This window comes from Podarcis pityusensis (assembly GCF_964106645.2).
Source record: "Podarcis pityusensis genome assembly, chromosome: 7".
Taxonomy (NCBI): domain Eukaryota; kingdom Metazoa; phylum Chordata; class Lepidosauria; order Squamata; family Lacertidae; genus Podarcis; species Podarcis pityusensis.
Genome location: NC_138031.1, coordinates 14559391 through 14577949, shown reverse-complemented (window position 1 = coordinate 14577949; position 18559 = coordinate 14559391). Strand labels below are relative to the sequence as shown.

General features: G+C 45.7%; 1 protein-coding gene and 1 long non-coding RNA gene across 2 annotated transcripts in view; both read right to left on the bottom strand.

The window, feature by feature from the left end:
- The window catches only part of LOC308480937, a 122573-nt gene that overhangs the window by 83086 nt on the left and 20928 nt on the right, over positions 1–18559 (bottom strand). The window lies entirely within an intron of this gene.
- Positions 1–18559, bottom strand: part of FBXO32 (F-box protein 32) — a 33304-nt gene that overhangs the window by 13906 nt on the left and 839 nt on the right. The window contains exons 2-4 of the mRNA XM_081012752.1: positions 5637–5749; positions 4235–4284; positions 3056–3148 (exon numbers count right to left, since the gene is read on the bottom strand). Coding sequence (XP_080868878.1) covers positions 3056–3148; positions 4235–4284; positions 5637–5749 — 256 coding nt within the window. The remainder of the gene's footprint in view (positions 1–3055; positions 3149–4234; positions 4285–5636; positions 5750–18559) is intronic.

Genomic DNA, 18559 nt, shown 5'->3' with positions numbered 1-18559 from the left:
TCCAAATTGCACCAGAAGCACTGGAAAAGTGCCAGAACTTTGCTCTTTTTTAAACTTTGCCTCCTCCCCACCCCCCGGCCAAAAAAACCCCCTCTGGCCCAACAGCTAAAGCCAGCCTGCCAGTCCCATAGACACGGCTTGAGCCATAGGAGGGTTAGTCACAAAACAGCAGTCATTTGCTTCTTCTTCTGCCTTGTAAGTGAATGACTTCAGGCATAGCAGAGGTTTTCCACCCCCCCCCCCCTGCTCAGCCATTTATGTGGTATCTATGACGTGAGCTATTATTCACCAGGGACTTGGCTGATAGGATCAATTCATTTTTAACACAGTGTTCTTGTTTGAGTTGCGGTGCTGGGATGGAAGGTTTCGTTTTCTCTCTGCCAAACCGACAGCCAGTTTGAATTAGAGAGTTTTCAACTTCTAGGTACCACTCAGTATCCGAGGCTCCAGGAAGTTAGAGGATTGGCTGGAGAAACACACACTTTTGTGAATTCTTAAATGCTGCAATTTCTACATGTATTAATCTTAGTGCGGAGAAAAATAAAGGACTTCGGAAATGGCCTAAAGAACGAAGATCCATTCCACACATTACATGCCACTAATCTTGTCCTCCATTTTATTTTTTAATGTTGTTTTAACTTTCCCCTGCAGCTTAATTTTTATCTATTGCTATATTATTCTGTTTCTTATGACTGCTGCTGATCTAATATTTTTTAAAAATTGTTTTCTAAGCCATTTTGAGGGCTCTTTGGGGCAGCCTATACATTTGAATACGGTGGTACCTTGGTACTCGAACGGCTTGGCACCCAAACACCTCAAACCCGGAAGTAAGTGTTCCAGTTTGTGAACGTTTTTCAGAAGCCGAACTTCGGACGCGGCTTCCGCTTGTGTGCAGGAAGCTCCTGCAGCCAATCGGAAGCCATGCCTTGGTTTTTGAACGGTTTCAGGAGTCGAACGGACTCCCAGAACAGATTAAGTTCAAGAACCAAGGTACCACTGTACAGAGAAATTAATTTTCTGGAGAATTAAGAAACTGGATTTCTGGACTGTACCTTTTCAAACCGCAGTGGAAGTAGTGTTTGTGTGTGTGTGTGTGTGTGTGTGTGTGTGTTAGAGAGAGAGAGAGAGAGAGAGAGAGAAAGAAAGAAAGAGACAGAGACAGTGTTGGTGCTGACCTTTAAAGCCCTAAACGGCCTCAGTCCTGTATACCTGAAGGAATGTCTCCACCCCCATCATCCAGCCCAGACACTGATGTCCAGCGCCAAGGGCCTTCTAGCGGTTCCCTTGCTGCAAGAAGTGAGGTTACAGGGAACCAGGCAGAGGGCCTTCTCGGTAGTGGTGCCTGCCCTGTGGAACGCCCCCCTACCAGATAGATGTCAAGGAGATAAGCAACTATTTTACTTTTAAAAGACAACTGAAGGCAGCCCTGTTTAGGAAAGTTTTTAATGTCTGACACTGTATTGTTTTTAATATTCGGTTGGAAGCTGCCCAGAGTGGCTGGGGAAACTCAACCAGATGGCGGGGTATAAATAATTATTAATTATTATTATTACAGTGGTACCTCGGGTTACATACGCTTCAGGTTACATACGCTTCAGGTTACACACTCCGCTAACCCAGAAATAGTGCTTCAGGTTAAGAACTTTGCTTCAGGATAAGAACAGAAATCGGGCTCTGGCGGCGCGGTGGCAGCAGGAGGCCCCATTAGCTAAAGTGGTGCTTCAGGTTAAGAACAGTTTCAGCTTAAGAACGGACCTCCGGAATGAATTAAGTACTTAACCCGAGGTACCACGGTATTGCAGAGACAGAGACAGACAGACATGTAAGGGAAGATTATTGCTTTGCTGGCTGATAGGAGTTGCAGTCCAACACATCCAGAGGGCACCAGGTTGGGAAAGGCTGGTGTGTTCCCTTATTACACCAAAGCCAATCTTCTCTGCTCAATTCTGATCTGAAAACCAGGTGGAGGGCAGGCTGTTTCCTAAAACGCCATGCCCTTCCTGTTGTTCTGCCAACTCCATTTTTAAAAAGATCACATGTCAGTGAAAAAGGGCAGTAGTTGAACTGAAGAGTTAGGAGTCAGAGTGACACCAAGATGGATCGTGGCAAGTTTCCAGGCGGTGAGTCAGACGAGGGGGGAGCAAATTGCCTGCTTGGTATATATTGTGCAGTTCTCCACTGTAAGCAACTTTGTTGTGTTCACGCAACACACAAAAAGAAAGGAATATTTTTTAAAAATTCCAGGAGGTAGCCATGTTAAGTTTGTTGCAGCAAAAGGCGAGAGAGAGTCTTGTGGACCTTAAGGAGTAACACAGTTTCTTACGGGCAAAAACTTTTGTTAACTAGAACCTACTTCATGAGATGCATGGAGTTTGACCCTCAGCTACTAAGTACATACTAAGGTAAAGGGACCCCTGACCATTAGGTCAAGTCGTGACCGACTCTGGGGTTGCGGCGCTCATCTCGCTTTATTGGCCAAGGGAGCCGACGTACAGCTTCCGGGTCATGTGGCCAGCATGATTAAGTCGCTTCTGGCGAACCAGAGCAGCACACGGAAACACCGTTTACCTTCCCACCGGAGGGGTACCTATTTATCTACTTGCACTTTGATGTGCTTTCGAACTGCTAGGTTGGCAGGAGCTGGGACCGAGCAACGGGAGCTCACCCTGTCACGGGGATTCAAACCGCCAACCTTCTGATCAGCAAGTCCTAGGCTCTGTGGTTTAACCCACAGGGTAAAAAAGCAGTGGCTCTGTGGTTTAACCCCCAGTGTAAAAAAGGGTGGAGTTAAGTGGCAATGGATTTTTTTTTTATTGTAGCCTGTGGCAATTCAGTTAAGACTCAACACATGCGAAGTTTGTCTGAAGCGCACACGGTGATCTTAAATCGAGGATGATGTCCACAAAAATCAAAGAGACTACTCTTAAAAAGAAAAACACAATTTAAAAGGCTATGCTATGCAGACACAGGTTGTTTTCTGTCTCACCCCTGGATTACCTGAAAGCCGCAGCTAGATTTAACAATTCAGCAGTGCAAGCCGTTGGTGAACACTCACCCGTACGACGTAGTTGAATCTCCTCGAGTCTAAGATGGCGCTTGAGAAATCCAGCCTATTGAACGCTTCTCCAAGAGTGCAATAGCCATGTCGCTGAGAGGAGGGTGGGTGGGGAAAGAGAGGAATAACACAAGTGATTCATTTGTACTCAGGATCTGGAACAGAGGCAGTAGCGGCATGCTCTTAAAACTACAGGCCGAGTTTGGATTCCAAAGGAACTGGATTCCTTGCTTGCCCTCACCAGAGATTGACCAAGCGCTTGTGATTCCCTTTCCCGCCTCCCAACACCTTAATATGGTTCAAGAATTCCTAGGGCAGAGATATTCTTTCAAGCTCCACATCTGGAGCAATCGGATATAAACCAGCAGGCTTATCTTCTCTCTGAGTCAAACCAGAAATAGAAGCTACCTTATAACGGGTGACATTATTTGTTCTCTTAGCCCAGTATCTTTCATTCTGATTGGAAACGGCCCCCCAGGATCTCAGATACTGAATCTTTTGCATAACCTTCTACACATTCATTTAACTGGAGACTGCAGGATTTGAACCCATGGCCTTCTGCAAGCAGATCACGTGGCTCTTCAACTGAGCTACGGTGCCATCGCATCAGCCTCTAGCGTCCATGAACTTAAGGCATATCCACACTTCCTCTTGTTCCTCTGCTCCCTTCCTGGGGAAACCACTCTTTAGTGCTCAATTGGAGCAAACAGCAATTTGGGGTTTCTCTGGATTGACGATTGCTCCGATATAGAGCTCAAGAGCGGGTTTTCACTGGGAAAGGAGCATGACAGGGAGGAAACCCCTTGCATGGGTCAAGCAGGAGGTGCAGACGAACCCTTAAATTATCTATAATTTTAGCAAATAGGATAAAAAAAAGGCAATCCAGAGGCACCAAGAGAATAATGCGTTTCTGGGCTGAACTGGTAAAGTTGCGATCTTCTTGCAGTGGGTAGTTCTCTAGATATGCCAAGTCAAAAGTCAAAATACGATGCAACAGGCCACATTCACTTCTACCTTTACTCATACTTAGGTTGGTTGAGAAATGACCCAGAACATGCCAAGAATGATTGTTGACTCAGCCCTAAGCCATTTTGGTTATGGTAAATGGGCTATTTTAGGCAGTTTTAAATAACAATTTTGAGCAAAGCTACTATGTTTCACGTAATAAGGGATACTCACCTCTTTTGTGCTTCCTTTGTGCACATAAATCCACTTTTCTTGGTGAAAATCTGTGGAAATGAAACCACATTTTCTTGATTTAAAACCATGCAAATTATGACCCTCGCCCCAATTTGCTTCAGTCTGTCATTGGTTGCCAACAGCCACCACCATCCTGGTTTGCATCAGGCCTCATGGACGAATGAGTTTAATACACCACCACATACTTCCACACAGACCCTCTCGGGTGTTTAGATTGGCAGAGGGCCTTCTTGATAGTTCCCCTGCCCTCAAAATTTGGAGAGGAGCGGTGGCCTGGAATTCCCTGTGGCAACACCTTAGCTGCAGAATTTCCATCGGTGCTTACATTTTAACAAGAACAAAATAATAATAATAATGAACAGGAGAGGTGGCGGGGCTTTGGGATTCCTCAAGGGCAGACCATGAGCCTTTGGAAGCACTTTTTCTTTGGGCATGGTGTGTTGGGAACCCACTCTGGGTTGTAGGCGCAAAAGCTTTGACCTCCATGGTGAGTCAACCCTCCCTAAGCCAAGCTCAAAGCTGGAAGATATTTAGCTCTCTCAGGAATTGCAGAGACACTGGCGCATATCCAACACAGCACTAAATAATCATACCACCAGCACAAGGATTCCCGCTTCCACAAGAGGCCATCTCGTCTCTTCTCCTCAAATACACCCCCCACCATATTTTCTGGAATTCCCCCAACCCCTGGGAGATTTGGGGAGGATGTGGGGGCAAGGAGAGTGGGAGTAAAGTCCCATTGCGCAAGTGGGGATCCTTGCACAGCACTGCAACTGGATACGAGCCATTAAATAAGACTCTAGGACAGCGGTTCGCAACCTGTGGGTCCCCAGATGTTGTTGGACTATAACTCCCATCATCCCTGAGCTCTGGTATTGCTAGCTAGGGGTGATGGGAGTTGTAGTTCAACAACATCTGGGGACCCACAGGTTGAGAAAGGCTGCTCTAGGCAGTCTGATTAGACAGGGAGTCCCCCACTTTGAAAGGGTTCAAGTGAATGGTTTTATTCCCTCTCCCCCATCTGGGTTTAGACACCATCTTGTGGTTTCGGGGGTGCATGTTTAAAGAACATTGGGGAAGGGGACTGGTTCAAGCTGTGGGGTTATGTACCTGCCAAGTGGGCGGGGGGGAGGGAGAAGTTGGAAACAGATTGCTTCCCCCTCTGCCAAATACAAGTGATAAACACAGAGCAAAGATCCCAGGCATAAGATGCTACATTGCAACGGATCCAAGTTCTCCGGCTAAGGGTCAAAGCATAAGTGAAAAGCCTCTCCAGGGTCAGAGGTCAATTCACAGAGCGAGAAATTTGGGTTTTCTCCCGCCCCCTCTCCAAACACAGCTGTTTATTGTTATTAAAATAAAAGTATCTACCCAGCCTTACACTGAATCTTTGTCTTGTTGTTCAGCTGGTCCTTCTTTCTCTTCTTCACAGCAACATCACAGTTCATGCTATTCAAAATATTCTCCTTATTGTAGTCGTCTTTTCGGCAGTAACTGGGGATGACACCAGAAAATGAAGGAGAAAGGTTTAATCTCTTCTGCAATCGGACTAATCTCTTCCCCAGCTCCATTAAGAGGAGTCTGGAATACAAACACCAACAGTTAAGTCAATATATGAGACAAGATTGCCTCAGCAGCCTATTAACTTTTGGGTCCGTTTCAAAGAGATCTAGTTTCTAAAAGCTGGGATGGGGAACCTGCGGGAGGGATGGAGGAGAAATTCGATCCAGTTCACATTGAAAGCTGGCTCTACCTAATTCACATTTTCTGAAACAATACGAGAAGCACAACAGAACCAGTTTCCAAGATTCACAGTTCTCTGAATTTTGCAGCGTGGTTTTCCAGCAAAGTAATGTGTGCAATAATGCATATGCTGGGGAGGGGGGGGGGAGTGTACATCAAAATGCACACATAAGTGCAATTTAACATACAAAAATGTATTACGTTCGGGGAAATGGCTTTTGCCAAAATGTGTCTAGTAGGCAAAATTGCACACAAACCTGCCTATGTGAAGGAGAGAGTCACTCTAAAACACTGGTGAATTTTCAAACAGGTTTCTTTTTTTAAAAAAAAGTGCAAGTTGATGCAGAAATGTGAAGAACCGAATTTAAGACTGGGAAAAATGAGGAAACCCAGAGAAACCAAAATGGACAAATTCGACCACTTCTCCAGGTAGCTGTCCAGAAATTTCTGGACCACTGCTCCTATATTGCTGGCGGGAGTTGCAGTCCAGCAACACCAGGAAGAACAGATCCTTTCCCTAAAACTTGGGTTTTGAATACTCGAGGAAACACGTCCTCCTTCATGAACACTCCCACACCTTAAGAATATCACGTGAGGCTCTGTTTGTGGTCAAGCCACTTATGTGGGTGAGATCATCAAAGGCAGTGAGCAGCAGCAGCCTTGTAATGACCGACGTCAACTGCTCTCTGGGAATTCCCCACTTAGAACACCCAGAGAGGCTACCTTCCCCTATGCTTCCCTCTGCCAGTTTGATATTTTATTATTATTATTATTATTTATTTATTGAGTTTATATACCGCCCTAGACCTGGAGGTCTCAGGGTGGTTCATAGAAAAGATCACAACATATACAATCAGAATAACAACAACCCAATAACACCCCTCCCCAGAAAAAAAGACACATTTTAAAAGGGTATAGGATGCCAAACAGATCAACCAAAGGCCTGGTTAAAAAGAAATGTTTTTGCCTAGCGCCTAAAGGTGTGTAATGAAGGCGCCAGGCGAACTTCCCTAGGGAGAGCATTCCACAGGTGGGGAGCCACTGCAGAGAAGGCCCATTCTCGTGTTGTCACCCTCTGCACCTCTCAAGGAGGAGGCACATGAAGCAGGGCCTCAGAAGATGATCTTAGGGTCCGGGGAGGTTCATATGGAAAGAGGCAGTGCTTGAGGTATTGCGGTCCTGAGCCATTATCCTGAGATAATGGATTGGACCCTGTCCAAGTTAACTGAACTTCTGTCCTTTTGAAATCAGTAGGTTGAGTTAACCACAACTTAGGCCACTAACTTCTTAAGTTCTACTCCTGTGTAAAAGCAACATGCAAATAGGAAGAAGGGCAAGAAGGACACTCTGCGCTGCTCTCCGCTCCCTCGCCCACAAAAAGTTCAGTCTCTCTGTGTGATTTAGGACTAGGTCCTTTCAGGGTTCACACCAATAGTACCTCCATTGAGTGCAAGAGGCTCCCCACTTCAGAAGACCACCCTCCAATTCAAGGAAGCTTCCCACCAAATGTTTAGAAGTTGTTGTTGCTGTTGTTGATAGTTATCCATCCCTCACCCTATGCTCACAACATTAAAATACAGTACTAAAAGCAGTTTAAAACAACTTACAATCATGGAAATAAGGTGGGTCCTACTATATACACATTGAGGGTCAAAAAAACAAAAAAGAGGGTCTGGGTATAGTACAGAAGATACTGGATGAATCTGTTGGAAGAGCTTTCCACAAGACTGGGCCACAAGGCAGAAGGCTCAATTTTGTATTACCATTAGGCAAGTCTCACCAATCCAGGAAGACACCCAAAGATGTTCCTAGAGATTATCTCAAAAACTTATTGTTAGAATTCCTGTTCCGTGATTGCAATCATGGGATTGTTGAGTATCACATGATGGTGTATGTTTTGACTCCACAGAGTGGGAAGTGACGGAGAAAGGATGTTTGTGTCACTGTGTTCCATGAAGTGGGACTATTGTCCTTTGTTCTCACTCTTTGCTGTCTGATGCTAGAGAGAGAGGGAGCCATGTTGCAGTGCTCCATGTGTGTTTATATGTAAATAAAGTAGATTACAGAGAACCAACCTCTAAGAAGAGGATCGTAGCACATGCAAGAGACAAATGGGAGACATGCCCCTGTTCAAGATCCCCCAGGGTTACTTTCCCACATGGACATCCCTTTTGCAAATGGGCAGGGAAGTTTGTCAAACCTTATTTGAGGCCCGTGCTGCTCTGCTATCGTTTCACGAAGCAGATCCATGCACTGGGAGACACAAAAGTGAATGGGTCATGAACCAGCAGCATGGGAAATGGCTTGCTATGTTAGAATTCCTGCTCCATGATTGCAGTCATGGGATTGTTGTCTATCACATGACGGTGTATGTTTTGACTCCACAAAGTGGGAAGTGACGGAGACAGGATGTTTGTGTCACTGTGTTCCATGAAGTGGGACTATTGTCCTTTGTTCTTTTCTCTCTTTGCTGTCTGATGCTAGAGAGAGAGGGAGCCATGTTGCAGTGCTCCATGTGTGTTTATATGTAAATAAAGTAAATTAGCCAAAATGCTGAGTTGCTGAGGTCTGTATGTGAACTGTGCACACTCTGCGGATCCCTAAGTGTGCCAATGTCTGTTGGCATCGGTTGCTGTGATGTTTGGGCAGAAGAAAGCTTGTGAAGCTCCCAAACGAATGACCAGGAGGGAGAGAACATGCCAGTCAGGCATGTGTCTCCGCCAGGGTCCTACTCAAGTGTAGGACAAGCTCCTGACGCTTAGTTGGTAAGTAAATGTTATTGGGATAGGATGGGAAGAAGAGAAATGGCTTCTGGCCAGCTACTGCAACATACAGTAGAACCTCATGTTACGGACGGGATCCGTTCCAGAGGCCCGTCCATAACAAGGAACTGACGCAAGCTGAATAGCTGCATCTGTGCACACGCGCGACATGATTTATCGGTTCTCACATGCGTGAGCAGTGAAACCCTGAAGTAACCCATTCCGGTACTTGCCATGGGACACAACACGAAAACACATAACCTGACGCGGACGCAACATGAGGTATGACTGTACACAGTTTTTAAGTTGGCACATTGGACCTCAAGGGACCAAATAGATTTCTATAGGAAATTAAGTCTGCTCCAAATCTGATTCAGTCTACTAGGTGTTGGCACCAACCGTGTCCTACACATCTGAAAGAATTTTATTTAAATGCTCTTTTATATAAACAAGATGAACCGTAGAGCAAACTTCCTTTCCTGTACACACCCTTGCACGTTCAGGAAATGTAACAGGAATTCTCACTTTCAGGACAAGCTCCAGTGACACTTTTATAGACTGTCCTGATGAAAAATGGAACGAGGAGGCAATTACACCCATAATTAAGTAGCAGTTGCATAACGAACCTCGTGACCTGGGTGCAACATCAGTGCCCTTTCTTTAACCTCCTCCTGCTCACCTGATGTCATCGCTTCCTGCTTGTGCCATGAGATGTCCTCAGACAGGGACACACGCAGGTTACAGGCATCTGTCTATTGTCAGACCTATTTTGCAAGGCCTGCAAATAATACTGTGTCGGGAGAGGAGCTTCAGCAGGTCAAGGATAGCTAAGGAGAGCAATGTGGGAATATGAAAAGTTCTATACACTGCAAGGGATATGAAGATAAAAAATGCTCAACGCCCAAACGGAACTTGGATGCGAGGAAGAAATGTTCTGGTGTAGTCTTCTACCCGCTGTGCTACTTTTTTCTAATCGCAGGGAGTTTATTCCCTATGGGAAACACTAAAAACATACTATTTCCATTTTCAGCCTAAAGTGATTCTGACACAGATCTCTGTACTACAAGCTGAACTGCACTTGTAGAACAACTTTAAGGCTGCAGTTTCCAAACCATTTTTCTATACAGGTCTATCTCACTTGGCCACAAGGCAATTTAGGAATGGTCCTCTCCATTCACAAGTCTGTTGTGGGGTTGAATTGCCCCTTTGAATCTAGCCTAGCATGGTTGTCTTAAACATCCTGCCAAGCTCACACCCTGAGGGTCAATGCGAGTCAGGAGCAAAAGCAAGGTTGTAGACAGGTGAGCCAAATGCAAAATGGAGGTTCACAGTACAAATCTACATCTTGGAGACTACAGATAAGGATTTCCAGAAGTTGTTTCCCAGAGGGTAGTGGGGCAGGAAGATTTTGTTCGTTGCTGCTAAATGTTGAACTGAAGTCTGGGAGTCTGGGAGAACTGGGAGTCTGGGAGAACTGAAACGTTGGGAGTCTGAAATCTTTCCCAATCTGTGGCTGATCATCTATTGGGGGGGGGGGATTATTGATTAGTAGATCTCAATCTAATGTCCTTTTCTTAGACCTCCACACCCTTCGGAGTCCCCATAAATCAGGCATAGGCAAACTCAGCCCTCCAGATGTTTTGGGACTACAGCTCCCAACATCCCTGACCACCGGTCCTGTCAGCTAGGGGTGATGGGAGTTGTAGTCCCGAAACATCTGGAGGGCCGAGTTTGCCTATGCCTGCCGTAGATTCATGTTACAAGGGGGCAGAGAGTCGCCCATAGTTCACATCGCTCTTCCATTACAATTTATTACTTTATACTACAAAGCCAGTGAAGAATTGCTCTGAAATGGAAGTTAAAGTAAAGGTAAAGGGGCCCCTGACCATTAGGTCCAGTCATGACCAACTCTGGCGTTGCGGCGCTCATCTCGCTTTATTGGCCGAGGGAGCCGGCGTACAGCTTCTGGGTCATGTGGCCAGCATGACTAAGCCGCTTCTGGCGAACCAGAGCAGCACACGGAAACGCCGTTTACCTTCCTGCCAGAGCGGTACCTATTTATCTACTTGCACTTTGACGTGTTTTCGAACTGCTAGGTTGGCAGGAGCCGGGACCGAGTAACGGGAGCTCACCCCGTAACGGGGATTTGAACCGCCGACCTTCTGATTGGCAAGTCCTAGGCTCTGTGGTTTAACCCACAGTGCCACCCGCGTCCCTGAAATGGAAGTTGGGTTCAGCCAATAAAGTGACAGAACTGAAAGTTTCAACACACCCTTGACTGCAGCATTGCTCCCAAGGATTTCAGTAAACCACCTGCAAAATGTGTGTCCATGTACACACACACCCCCAGCACCCCCACAATGGCTTTTCTTTCCAGTGGAGTGGAATAATTGCATCAGGGTAACCACATTGCAGTTCTATCTACAATTCTACAACTACATGCACAAGTTGTACTTATTTACATAGCAATCTGTTTCATTACAGCATGCTTAATGCTTGGGTCGTAAACTATTTTAAAACTTGTCTAAACGGAGAAGGGGGAGCGGGAAGTACAACAAAATAATGCTCTGCTGCAGAAAGATATCACATTCCTTCTTGTATTTGTAACAAGATCCTGTTCAGAGTCATCTTTAGACAGCTGCCTCTACTGCAGAATCTCCTGGCCAGAGCTGAAGTTTTATATTAAATTTCATTCTTGACTGCCTCAAAGTAATACAAACAAATACCCAAAGAAAACGACTTGGTCCTTTACTAACGTACAGCATAACAGAGATCAGTCACCTAATACTGAAGATCTTGCTTGTTTTGGCAACAACTGAATAATCTTAATTTCACATATGCGCTCATGGGGTCTGAAGTGTACAGCAACTCACCAGGAACAAGACCTTGGGGTCGTAGTAGTGAATATATTGACCCAGTGTGTGGCAGCTGTGAAAAAGGTGAATGCTCTGCTAGGGATCAATAGGAAGGGAACTATAAATAAAGCTACCAATTTCATAATGCTGTTATACAAACCTATGGCGCAACTAGATTTTCAGCCACGCTCTTTTTAAGGCAGAGGTGTGCAACCTGTGGCTGTGCAGATTTTGTGGACTTCAACTCCCACCATTCCAGAGTACTAGCCATTCTGGCTGGGGCTGACCGGAGTTGGGGCCCAACACTATCGAGAAGGCCACAGGTTGTCCACTTCTGCATTAAACTAGTGAAGCTCTGAACTTCATGGGATCAGCACTTTTGGTACTGGCTTCCAGTGAAGCATGGGATTCAAACTTGTGTTGACGCAGCCATGTGCACATTAAAATGACACTGTGGGACACAATGTGGTCAGCAGGATGCCTTGAAGCTCCGTAACTGCAAGGTGTAAATTCAGAAGCAGGTATACTCTGTAAAATCCAGCTCCTCACCCCCACCCTGCCCAGTTGCTTCTAGTCCCTTAAGGCTGAATAAGAAGAAAAAAGGCATGGAATGTAAATCTCAGAAGACATTCCTGGTTGGGAAGGAGGGCTGAGCTGGATTTCTAGTGGTCAGAAAAAACGTTTTGGCTCCTAAACGCTGCAAACCCAGAAGTGACTGTTCTGGTTTGTGAACTATTTTTGGAAGCCGAACGTGCGATGGGGCTTCCGTGGCTTCCGATTGGCTGCAGGAGCTTCCTGCAGCCAATCAGAAGCCGCACTTTGGTTTTCAGACATTTTGGAAGTTGAACGGATTCCGTTCAACTTCCAAGGTACGACTTTATATAATTTGGTTGTAGCTCAACTGTTCTGCTGGAAGGCGGAACTGTGGGTTTATAGCAGAGATCCCTGACCCTTGGACCCAACTAGATGCGCACCTCTGTTCTTAGGTGCCAGAGACCAATATATTTTCATGGGCTCTAATTCCACAAAAGTTTATGTCACAATAAACCCACTGGTCTTTCAAATCAAGACTCTGTTATTCTTGTAGTAACAGACTTAAGATGGCTTCCTTACTAGAAAGAACCTGATCTGCAAATCACAGTACAGTGGTACCTTGGTTTAAGAACAGCTTAGTTTATGAACAACTTGGATTAAGAACGCTGCAACCCCGGAAGTAGGTGTTTTGGTTTGTGAAATTTGCCTTGGAAGCAGAACATGTTTCGCTTCCTGTTGAGTATGTTCCATTTGTAAATTGAGTCCCCTGCTGCTATGGGAAAGCAAGCCTTGGTTTAAGAACGGACTTCTGGAATGGATTAAGTTCATAAACCAAGGTACCACTGTATAAAGTGTTTAGGGTTATTTCCAGCCCTTCATTTATGCAATCGCAGGAGGAATCAAATTATCGGATCAAATACAGAACAGAAAATACCTAACGCCACAGGTGTGGGGAATTGACCAGGTCTATGCGTATGCACAGGGAAATTCCTAACACCACAGGTGTGAAGAATTGATTCTGGCTAATCCAGAAAGGCACTGTTTTCAGACAGGCTCCTCAGAAAATGCCCAGAAAGCAGAGGTATTTATGGAAGTGTCCAGTAATATACTGTTTGGCTTGGCTTATAAACTGATGGTGCAGCAATAGAGAACAATTGAAGAGAACAGATGCTATTTGAAACCCGAAGGAGCTACAGTTCTGCTGCGTTGTCCAAGGAACCCTCACCCTTCCCCCATCCCCTTCTCATCTCTTTGTGTTTTCCCCAAAGCAAACGTCACCCACTCCTTATCTTCAGTAGAAACTGTATCTCTGTTTACTGGGCTACGTTACTAGGACATAGAAATGTCACCGGATCAGATGATTCAACAGCGCTTTATTGCCCAATGTCATGTGATGTGACCTGGAACTTGTTAACAGTCCCATCTTGAGGTGCCAGGGGCAAATTTATGCCGCAGAGGTTATGGAGAAGGTTTCTACAGAGATTTCAACGCGCAGGGAAGCAACTTGAATCACGAGAAGCAGACTGAGCAGTGTCTATCAATTACCCCAGGGTTGCTTACTTGGGTCTGCAGCAACTCTGGAGAGCTCTTTCCCAATAAATGTCACCTGATTCCTTGAGCTGCAGATGCCAGGCTTTGAAACTGTGGTTTTCTGCATGCAGTATGTGCTCTAGCCACCCCACAAGCCACAGTTCCTTCCCCTATATTTCCAAAGTGGCAATCCTGCCTCTCAGGGCCGGGCAGGCGAGGAAGACCCCCCCTCCAGGGGCACAGACAAGGAGGGGGTGCAATATCTGCTGAAAATATTTCCCTAAATATGTCTATAAATAAAAATATCAATTATTGCCTCATAAGAAAAAGGTTTTAAATAGAGGGTCTTCACAGTATATGTTGGGACACGGGTGGCGCTGTGGGTTAAACCACTGAGCCTAGGACTTGCCAATCAGAAGGTTGGCGGTTCGAATCCCCGCGATGGGGTGAGCTCCCGTTGCTCGGTCCCTGCTCCTGCCAACCTAGCAGTTCGAAAGCACGTCAAAGTGCAAGTAGATAAATAGGTATCGCTCTGGCGGGAAGGTAAACACTGTTTCTGTGTGCTGCTCTGATTCACCAGAAGCGGCTTAGTCATGCTGGCCACATGACCCGGCCAGTAAACCGAGATGAGCGCCGCAACCCCAGAGTTGTCCACGACTGGACCTAATCGTCAGGGGTCCCTTTACCTTACAGTATATGTTATGCAGGGGCCCTGTTTTCCCCTATTTTTTTTCTGTGCCGCATTACCTAGGGGCGCAATCTGGACGGTTCTGCCAGGGGCGCAAGATCACCTAGCTACGGTTCTGCTGCCTCTTCCCACAGGAGGGTTAGAACCAGGGCCAAGCAGTGGTCTCTCCAAACAGCCAGCCAGAATTCCTTCCTCATCCCTAGCAATGCCCCCGCAATGTACTCTAACTTTGATATAGAGATTTAATACTCTGGCAGCTGTGCACCTAACTTCTCTTGTTGTGCAAGAGCCCACATCTAGCCAGTTTTCTTTTTCAAACTGTGAAAATCAGCACAGCCCCAAGGCAAGGCTTTTCCTTCCAGTCTATTTCATATGGATGAGCTACTGTTGCACAAGGAGTCGGTGGAGCATCACACAAGGGCTCAAAGACTGGTGTGTCAAGGCATGCTTTGACAGATGGCATGTTTAAGCAGTGAAAGATGCCAAGCGAATGACAAAGAAATGATCAGGGCACCGTTCCCATGTGCTATGTCATACTGTTGCCACTCACGTCTAATCCAAAAGTGGTTGCTTTTAGTTTTGCCTTTGCAGTTTCAAAAGCCAGGAATTAAAAACAAAAAACCTGGGTTCACTTTCTCAGTAGAGGTAGTAATATTTAGCAATGCAAACTTTTAGCAAAATGAGCAGCCTAGACAAAAAAGTTTGGGCTACAGCTTACTAACAGTAGAATTGTTTTTAATTTGGTTGTGAAATCCCCTGCAAGCTGCACAAGCAAAGTGAAAGATCCTGAAACCAATAGTTGGTCCAACCAAATCTATCATGAATCTTGTTCACAGTTGCCACTAGTTTCGTGGGAGAATGTAAACAGCTGCTCTGTGGCATTTCAGTATCGGTCCCTGCTGAAGACAGGATACCGGAACTCGATGGCCCATTGCTTAACAACATTTCATTTTTTCGGGCAGAAGCCTTTAATATGCAATGAATACAGGCCTCTGCTTATGTGGCCAACATTCTGTTAGATGCCAAACAAAATAAACCAGAATGCCCTGCCATAGCCAAGGCTTTTGTTAACTAAACACAGTAAACCAAGAGAGCTCCGAGTTTAAAAATAGACTCAACCCATTTTGTTAAGTTCCACATCTTAACTAATGCATGCTCTGAAGCCACTTGAACTGTCAGTATTGATTTCTTGTAATTAAACAGATACCCGTCTGAGCGAAAGTTTTGAAGCACAACTCCGCTAATGGGGACGCAGTGTTCCCGCTGCCACAAATTTATGTTTCAACAAAAGAACCACCCACCGAGGATTTTGCAAAACTAACCCATACATTACTCAAACTGATGTTTTCCTGGAAAGCATAAACAGAAGTTACAGGAAACAAGCCTTCCAAAATTATCAGGCAGGAGTCTCAATCTATATTGCCTAGTTAGATCTGACATACTTCCTTCCCAGATAATGTAATGCTAATTTGAAAGTCCGACTAAATTCAGGGCTTGCATTTAGTTTTGCAACTCTGTTTCCAAAAAGCAGGTATTCCAAAATAAATTCAGCAAGCCTAGCTACCCGAATGAGCAACTTTGGCAGTCCAATTCTATCCCTTACTCAGAAGTAAACTCCACTGTGTTCAGTGGGATCTACAGGCAGGTTGGCGTGCAAAGGATTGCAACCCCATTAAATGGAAGGGGATTTGTGTCAGTTTAAATCCAAACATTGTGGCCTAACTAGGCTGCAGACTGGGTTGTATCTGTTTTCTCTTCATTTTCTTGCTTGCTCAGCGAACCCATCCAAGAAGCTCCAAAACCCTAATAACAAAAAAATCTCATACAGAAACCATCCATCTAAAATCCTGGTTTGCTGCGCATTTTAGGCAGAAGCAGGGGGGAAATATCTGTGTGCCAAGCAAAATTCTCACCGTGAACTGCATAATGTAACATGCACATGCTTCCATCAAAAGAATCCTCACTGATGGGCTATGGGGGCTGGTGGGTGTTTTAATTCATGAATAAAATTCATACAAATCGTAGAATTGTAGAGCTGGAAGGGACCACGGGGGTCATCTACTCCAACCCCCTACATTGCAGGAACCTTCTGCCCAATGTGGGGCTCGAACCCAGGAGCCTGAAATTCCTGAGAGTCTAATGCTTTACCAACTGAGCTATCCAGCATTCACGCTTAGCAGATAACCTGCTTCCTCAGTAACTGACATACTATCTGCTGCTGTTCCAACTCCTCTGTTCTTTGGTGTGCCAATTTATTATTTAAGTTTCTCATTAAGTTCTAGGAGGAGTTGGTTTTCGAGGAAAACAATTTGCAGGATTGCTTGCTTCCCTGAACCAAAGCAACAACATTTTGAGAATATTAGATTTTCAAGCACTTTTGCCCAGCTGTATGCTGTGACTGAGGGACTTTGGGTAGGGATGGAGGCAGAGCAGCACAAACTGTGTGTGTGTGTGTGTGTGTGTGTGTGTGTGCGCGCGCTGCATCAGACCAAACAGTCTCCAGGAACATGGAGAGACTTAGTAGCATCCTGGACAAAACCTGGGGGAGAAGACAAAGGTTGGATAGAGTATGAGAGGTGGGGAAATGGGTGGAGGTGGGACAGAACTGGTACTTATTTTTAAAAGGCACTTTATGGCTGAGTGTCTCTGAACATGCACAGAATTATTTTCCCAAAGGGAATACTTCCTTGCCTGTTCAGAAACAGTCTGTCCTGCTGTGCTTTGGAATCTGGTGTTGCACCATCTGCTGGTAGTGGTCCCATGAGATCCCTGTTGCAAAGCAGCCTGGAAACCTCCAGGTATCATTGGACACCAACTCCCATCAGCCCCAGCCAGCCTTGCCAATGGTCAGGCATAATGTGAGTTGTAGTCCAGCAACATCCAGAGACCAGAAGATTGGGGATGCCTGCTCTAGGTCATCTCAAACTCGGCCCTCCAGATGTTTGGGACTACAACTCCCAACATCGCTAGCTAATAGGACCAGTGGTCAGGGATGATGGGAATTGTAGTCCCAAAACATCTGGAGGGCTGAGTTTGGGGATGCCTGACCTAGCGCACAAGGGCAAGCAGGTGGTGTCTGATACCCACTGCGACTGATAGAGTGGAGGGAAGGGAGACGAACATTAGGTGGCGCCAGAGCCAATGAGTGGCAATGTAGTTCACTCTAGTTCTTCTGTCCCCATCCTCCTCCCTGCTGAGTTCTGCAAGGACAACCTGAGGCTGAGGAGGAGGAAATTGATGCTCGTAAGAAGGTAGGCAGATGAGGGCTGGCAGAAGGCCATGGGGGAGAGAGGCCGAGGTTCTGGGGTGGCTGGTGTGTCTGCACAGCAGCTAGGAGAAACACACACACACACACACACACACACACACACACAATGACAGAGCCACAGCATGCAAACCAACTGCAATCAACCACCTCCATCATCCTCTTATCAAGGGGCAGAGTTCGAAACAGCAACAGAGGACATATGCATGCACTTAGGTTCACAACACACCTGCTTTGGAAGGCACAAAGGTTGCAACATGGTGCCAAAGATACGACCAGAACAGGTGACACCTAAGATCACTAACAACAATAACTGTCCGGCAAGGGCTTATTGTCCAGCTTTGAGTCTCACATTTCCGATGATCAAATTCAAACTGGCCCAATAAAAATTCTGGGTGGGTGGCAACCTCATGGAAAGAATGGGAGAAGATGAGAGAAGAGGGCCCAAACAGAACTGATGAAGGTTTATGCCTGCTTTTTAAAGAGCCATTGTTGCTTTTGCCAGAATATGCCTCTAGGACAACTGAAGATTTCTGGAGACTTTTTAGGGCTCGGGATTTTTGGAAACACCTGGTCCTACTGCTTATCACTTAATGTCAAATTGTTCTTGGGGACATATATGAACAACCCTTACACACACACACACACACACACACACACACAGAGTTCCATCCAACTATACTCAGAGAAGCCCAATGAAGTTAATGGACCCAAGGTTAGTAATGCCCATTATTTTTAATAGGTCTGCTCCGAGTAGGACCAACCTTAAGATACAGCCCTCCACTCCCTCCATATCGCGATAATAAAATGGTGGTTCTCCGACCCACAATCCCACAGATTTGCTTCCACTCTCCAACCAACCCCAAATATAATAGACGGGTGGGCAAGACGGACATTTCGCTTTTAAGAAATCCGGAGCAAATGCGC